At 31.0% G+C, this 6525-nt stretch overlaps 2 protein-coding genes across 2 annotated transcripts; one reads left to right on the top strand and one right to left on the bottom strand.

The window, feature by feature from the left end:
• Positions 1 to 34: 34 nt before the first annotated feature.
• On the bottom strand, positions 35 to 1345 carry LOC108909747 (charged multivesicular body protein 1b). Its single transcript, XM_018714158.1, has 3 exons — positions 1180 to 1345; positions 614 to 1079; positions 35 to 497 (listed from the first exon to the last, which is right to left on the bottom strand). Exons 1-3 carry the CDS (start codon positions 1211 to 1213, stop codon positions 374 to 376), a joined length of 624 nt encoding a protein of 207 aa, XP_018569674.1. The 5' UTR covers positions 1214 to 1345; the 3' UTR covers positions 35 to 373.
• A 238-nt stretch (positions 1346 to 1583) lies between these two features.
• On the top strand, positions 1584 to 2866 carry LOC108909748 (probable RNA polymerase II nuclear localization protein SLC7A6OS). Its single transcript, XM_018714159.1, has 3 exons — positions 1584 to 1772; positions 1829 to 2205; positions 2262 to 2866. Exons 1-3 carry the CDS (start codon positions 1611 to 1613, stop codon positions 2671 to 2673), a joined length of 951 nt encoding a protein of 316 aa, XP_018569675.1. The 5' UTR covers positions 1584 to 1610; the 3' UTR covers positions 2674 to 2866.
• Positions 2867 to 6525: the final 3659 nt, after the last annotated feature.

Below are 6525 nucleotides of genomic sequence, written 5' to 3'. Positions count from 1 at the left end.
TAGTATACACTTACAATTAATAAACAAAAACACATTTTAAGCCTTATAATATTTATTCTATGTTATAACAATATACAAAAAATATTAAATGGGGCGTTTTTTATGATAGTCACCTATTATCCATTATTTCGAATAACATAACCCACTGACATTTTGACACATGTTAAATTATGATGGTTATTAAAGAAGAATATTAGATAATGGAAACATATATTAAACTTAAATAGAAAAACATTCACTGTACAATAATACACTTAGAAGTAGTAAACTATAAGCAAATATCTAAAATATAAACAAAAAGCTCCTTAAGACACTATTGTGTTATGGGAATAAAAACTATATCACAAGATCTCTCCGTCAACATCCATTACAATTATTCTGTTTGTCGGAGTCTAGCTAACCGCTGAGTTAACTCATCTTGCTCTTGAGACACTTGTGTAGTTGTTCCTATAGTACCACCTTGAGGTCCTTCTGGAAGTTCCATATTCAACTCCAAACTAAAAAAGAAAATTTGTAGTCATTGGAAACGTTTTTTGATAATTATGTGAAAGCCTCGGTGAAAGCTAATCAAAAATTGTATATAGATATGATCAATTTTTATTTAATAACTTACCCAGCTTCATCGGCAACTTGCTGCATAAGCGAATCAACATCATTTTGAGGTATAAGAGTGGTAGTAGTCTGTCCCATAGTATTTTCCAAAACATCTGTTTGTACGCCAAGATCCTCAAATTGCTGCTCAAACTTATCCATAACATTGGAAATTTTCTCCAAATTCATACTCTTCATCGCAGCATCCATAGCTTTAACTACACCTGCCATGGAATTTGTAACCTTTCTTGTCGTAAGGGCTGATTGGACTTTACTAGCGACTGCATCTACCCTAGCAGACATTCGTAAGTAGTTTAAGGCTTGATTCTTTTGACGTATAGCGTTTTCAGCATGAATTCGTGCTACTTCCATGTTTCCTTTCTGAATAGCTTGTTTTGTTTTAGCTTTCTCCTGTTTCTCTTCTTTGTCACATCGTTTTGAGTTTCTTTCTAATTCCTTCACAGCGAATTTTAAATTGAAAAGGTGTTCTAAGAAATTATTAAGGAAATTAATATTTTATTTTTAAGAAGCAATTTACAATTAATTTTATTTGTATGTAGTAAACCCAATATTTAAAAAAAAGGATACTCTCCATGGCAGTGGATGACATTTCGTTTCCCATCACAATTAATTTTGAAACGTCAAAGAATTATGCGATGTGTAACTTGAACTAAACGACAAAACTTTTTTAATCTTATTTTTGATATATCAATAAATTGATGACAAACTACCTAAGAATTGACAGATATTTGCAGAAATGACTCATTGTCAGTCTTACAAATAGCAGATTACAAAATGTGATAATCAAATACTATTGACTAGCATTGGCAACATTGCATCTACCTTTATGTTTTCCATCCTGTTACAGAAAATGTTTATAACTCTGATTATTTTTTTGGTGTAATGTACTATTGGCAAAACTGAGAGGATTATATGAACTACCACTATAAAATTTTTGTTTATATATTTGGAAACATGTAATAGTAGATCAAAACTACATATTTTTTGTGTGACGTAAAATGGCTGCTGTAGTGCGTGTGAAACGTCGATTAGATGAAGAACCGTTAGAAGCCGTTATATTAAGTTGTAAAAGGAGAAAATTGAATAACGATGTTGTTAAAGATGCAGAAGATACTGAATTGTCAGCTACATTACTTAAATTCGCAGGAACCATTAAGGAAGTAAGCTAAAACCTTCAAAAATTTTATCCAGTTTTTTTTGTATACATTTTTTTCAGGATGAAAATGTTGTTGCCCACTTAAAAAAGGAACGTATCCCAGAAATCACAGAACTAAGAGAGCACTTTAAAAAACATGCCGTTAATATTAACGAGAAGCTAAGAGAACAAATGAAAGAAACTTCTAAAAATAACCGTTTCAAAGTGGTAAACTGTTTTCGATCTGAAAATGCCGAAGATAGTTTAACAGCTGAAAATTCAACCTCCAGCTCCACAAAAAAAGAATTGACAATATTTGATATAGAAACAGACTTAAATGATAATGACGTGAAGACTGAAAATCAGAATGGGGAAAGTTCTGAGCCAAAATTTGTTTACGATTTGTATTACACAAATTCAGATGATTTAGGAGATGCAGATATAGATGATTATATAAGGTGAGATTGTTGGCTCCATAAATTCATTTGTTTATCCATATGATTTATTTTTGCAGTGTTTATCCTCTTAGCGACCCTTTAATGCTTGGTTCAACCCGAGATAACGGACTTAATGATGCTGATAGTGATGATGGAAGCGAAGATTCCAATGCCGAAAACAACTGGCGAAATGATTACCCAGACGAATCAGACTTGGAATCGATAAATGAAGATGATATGGTTGAGGCAATGCAGAATGTTGCTATAGACGAAGACCTGCTGTCTAGCGATGAAGGTGAAGAAGGCTTTGTATACAGTATTGACAGCGAAGCTGCTGGGTTTGAGGAAGATGTTGACGAATCGGACGTCTTTCGGTACGGTGAACGATACGCTAAGTTTAAAGCGAAGCACAAGAATTATATTGAGAGTAGCGGTGTGGAAAATGACCTTTATTATGGAGATATCGATGAAAACGAGTATTATTATTAGCAACTATATTTGCAGGGTATTTTGTACAAATAATACAGTGCATATCTTTATGAGTTAATTTAAATTACGTACCTTGTTTTGTTTCAGTAGAAAAAACAAGGATTTTGTGTTTTTAGTTACGTTAAATATTGTCTAGAGAACATTATATTTTCATTGGTTCCTATTTAATTAATAACCTTAGGATTTATTACATCAAAATATTGTTTATATGTACTTAAAATATAAAGTTTCAAAAGTTATATTGTTATTTTATTATTTATTTGTCTAATGATTATGATAGACAAAACAAAATTTATTAGGTATATTTTATTTGGGTTTATCAAACATTTTGATAAAGAATATCTGCTACTGTAATATATATTACATAAATAGGTTCTATGTAAAAATTTTTAATGCAATTACTATCGAAATAAATGAAATAGACCCCTGAGTTTGGAAACGGATATTAAGAAAAAGTAGGCGCAAAAAAATTTGAAATTTGGACAATATATAGTTACACTATTACTCTATTCTGTGCTAAAATTTCAATTAGTTTCGTTATCCCATTTTTTAGTTAATAAAAATGTTGAAAAAATCACGGTTTTTTTGCCTGAAAAACTGATACCTCTCACTTTAATTCGTCGTATTTTTTTTGTTAATTTATAGAAAAATTCCAAATTTTTACTAATAAATTTAACCATAGACTGTGCTCCGTGAGTTGAACTATTGTCTTTAGTACTGTGAAGGTCACTTGTCTCGAAACCTCTTCTTTTTTTTATTTTTAAGTGAAACGGAAGGGAGTGCTATCTCCGTAAATATTGCATTCTTAAAAAAAAAACTGACTCGAGTTGTAAATAATTGTAAACAACAATCTGAAAAAAATTGTTAAAAACAGTTATAAAGGCTATACTGTATATCTTGCATCGGACCGTGAACGTAATTCACCAATCCGATACTGTTTTTAAAAATGTCATATTAAGTATAAGTTTTTTATTTCACATTCTTCATTTAATTTTTACGAAGGATTATTTAGGGAATAAGGAAAATTCGTTATTTAATTGATTCAGTTTTAATAGTGTTCTATCTAGTTGCTCTAGAATCTTCTATGGTCATGTGTGGATCTATCGAATGGAAAGCTACTATTAATTTTAACCTCTACTATATGCATGTAATTCTGTAGTTATTAAAATAAATATGAAATAAATGACTAGTTAAATTATGATTATAGCAAATTATAATTTCTTAACCAAGAATTAAAAAACCATGAGCAATATCTAAAATTTATTTTGAATTGGTGTTTAATCATTTAGCTATTGTTTATGTGGATATGAGGGTATTTGCGATGAAGTAATATTAATTATAGACTTCAATAAAAGTCAAAATTAAGGTACATAAGTAATCCAATTTATCGTGTACTAATAGATTGATAAATTCGTTTATAATCTTTAAAAATATATAAAGGTACATTTACACAGGTCACTTTGAATGACTGTCGTGGGTGATCCGTAGGAAATTGATCGGAAATTCATTTTATGTTTACAATTGTGATGACATTGATTAGGTATACTTTTATACCTATTTATTTAATTTTAAAATGTGAAATTGCATTGCAGGTTGGAGTCCAATATTCAACAACTTCCACCTTTAAAAAATATATATTTTTACGTTTAGTAATAAAAAGCAGAGGCTTTATTATTATTATTTCATAAAGGCTGGTTTCTTGAAGCAATGTTTTAATATTTTTGAGCTACGGTCGTCGTTAAAAAAGGAAATGTTGCGTTTATTAGTACTTACAATTATTATTCAATATTCAATCACTGCAGTGAACGTGCGTAGTGTAATGTGTACCTACCTAATAACTTTGTTCCTAACAGTTCCTAAAGCAAACCAAAAACCAAAAGTTTCCAATAAATTAGACACATGCGTCATGCGTATTCCGATATAATAAAACATTGGTTTCTAGTGAATTAGAATCAGTTTGCAACAGTCAGGCACAATCGTATTTGATATTCGATTCAACAATAAATTTTGACTGTTTTGGATTGCTCTACGAGCAATTATTATTTATTATTATTATTATTATTAACACAAGCAGTTGCGCTGCTCTACGCCTACGCTTCATCCACTTGAATTGATCTCGCATGGACAAAAAGGAGAAAAGGTTTACGTCTACTTGCATTCATCATTCATTTCAGATTATTACAATCGACGATTGACGATTTACTTGTTCACTTTTCACATTGCCCAAAGAGCACATACTCATATAGACTATGGCTAATTGCTCTGGATAGTCAACCTTCCTTCATATTTACAACTGTTAATACGCATTATGCTTTCATAATAACGGGTTTCTTTTACCATTACGATTACAATTTTTTTTTAGATTTACAATCTTTTTTTTCTAAATGAGCCATTTGGTGTATATACCTTCTGTTATTATATACATACATATACAAGATTATAGGACTTAATATGTGTTTCTCTGTTTTCCGAGCCCTTACATTTTAGCATAGGCGTAGCTAGGGGGGAGCAGAGGGCACACCACAGAGAGCCCGGTGCCCATCCTAGAAAAATATCTAATATTATCATCTTCTTTGTCACTTCGGTAAGTCGGTGGCTACGAATTTTTTTTTAGAATGAAATTAAAACGTGTTCAAATTTGATATTTCGCTAATAGCGAGCGGAGATAACTTTTTTTTTAAGAAGCCATAAGCTTGCGGGTCTGAGTCCATCCCAAGCGAAAGTTGTAGATACGCCCATGCATTTTAGATTGAATAAACTCGGATGTTCTCTGAGAACTTCTACTTCTTTCAACTAATGCGGGTTAATTATATATTTAATATTATACAGTTTCTTTCTTCCAAATTATTTCCATAATTCTTTTTATTTACAATTATCGACCATTACTATATGTTAAAAATCGTGTAATGGTAACTTTTATTGAAATATTTTTTTGGTATCTACTCATCGAAAAAATAACATCATACTCGTTACTATTTTTTTATAGACTCGGAATTATGAAAATATAAAATTAAAGAGAGATTCTGTTACATATAAAAAATATTTCTTCTGGATATGCATAATCGTTTCTTCTCAATTTATTTGGGTATTTTGCCATCTTACAAAAAATATATAAATATTACACTCAAGCACTAAAAAGATCAGTCATATGTAAATAGTTTTGCCTAACCAAAAATCACACCCAAAACTTATTGATGTGCATTATGCGCGATTTATATTTTCTGTCCGTCTGTTTTTTTTACTGTTGTGAACAAAACTATTTTCATAAAAATAATCCTTGACGCAAGGGTTATTAAATAAATAAAAAAATACTATTAAAACTATGACAGTATGCATGATAAGGGATGTCCAACAGAAATACACAGAAGTGGTTATCGTATATGGATTTCCGCATATCCTTAGGTTGGATATTCATTTGGATAACAAAAGGGAACGATAGTTCTTATCTATTTCTTCTGTTTCTAAATATAAACGTACCTATAGTACAGAGGAGAGCCTTCAAGACAGTTATTAAAAATCTATCAGTGTAAGGGGCACAATAGGCAAAGTATTCAGCACAACAGGGCAAAGGAATAATTGCAGTGGATTTATATGTATGTATAATTAAAATCGCCATTACGGTTATTTATTCGCGCGGCACGCTAGGATCGTAAATAGCGGGGCACATCCAACTGATAAAAATAGTAGGTAATAGCGTTATCTGCAACTAAAAACTCACATTAGCCGGTCGTTCTCTAAACTAAGTTGTGTCTTTTTGTGTAGGTTTTAGTTGTATTCGGTTTATCGTGTCGGTGCAAAATATTAGCTATATCGCGCGCTATCGGCCGGCCACTCGTGCATTTTTACCCAGAT

The sequence above is a fragment of the Anoplophora glabripennis genome, unplaced genomic scaffold (genome assembly GCF_000390285.2).
Source record: "Anoplophora glabripennis isolate ALB-LARVAE unplaced genomic scaffold, Agla_2.0 scaffold410, whole genome shotgun sequence".
Classification (NCBI taxonomy): domain Eukaryota; kingdom Metazoa; phylum Arthropoda; class Insecta; order Coleoptera; family Cerambycidae; genus Anoplophora; species Anoplophora glabripennis.
Note: the sequence above shows the minus strand (reverse complement) of the source record. Positions and strands in the feature narration are given on the sequence as shown.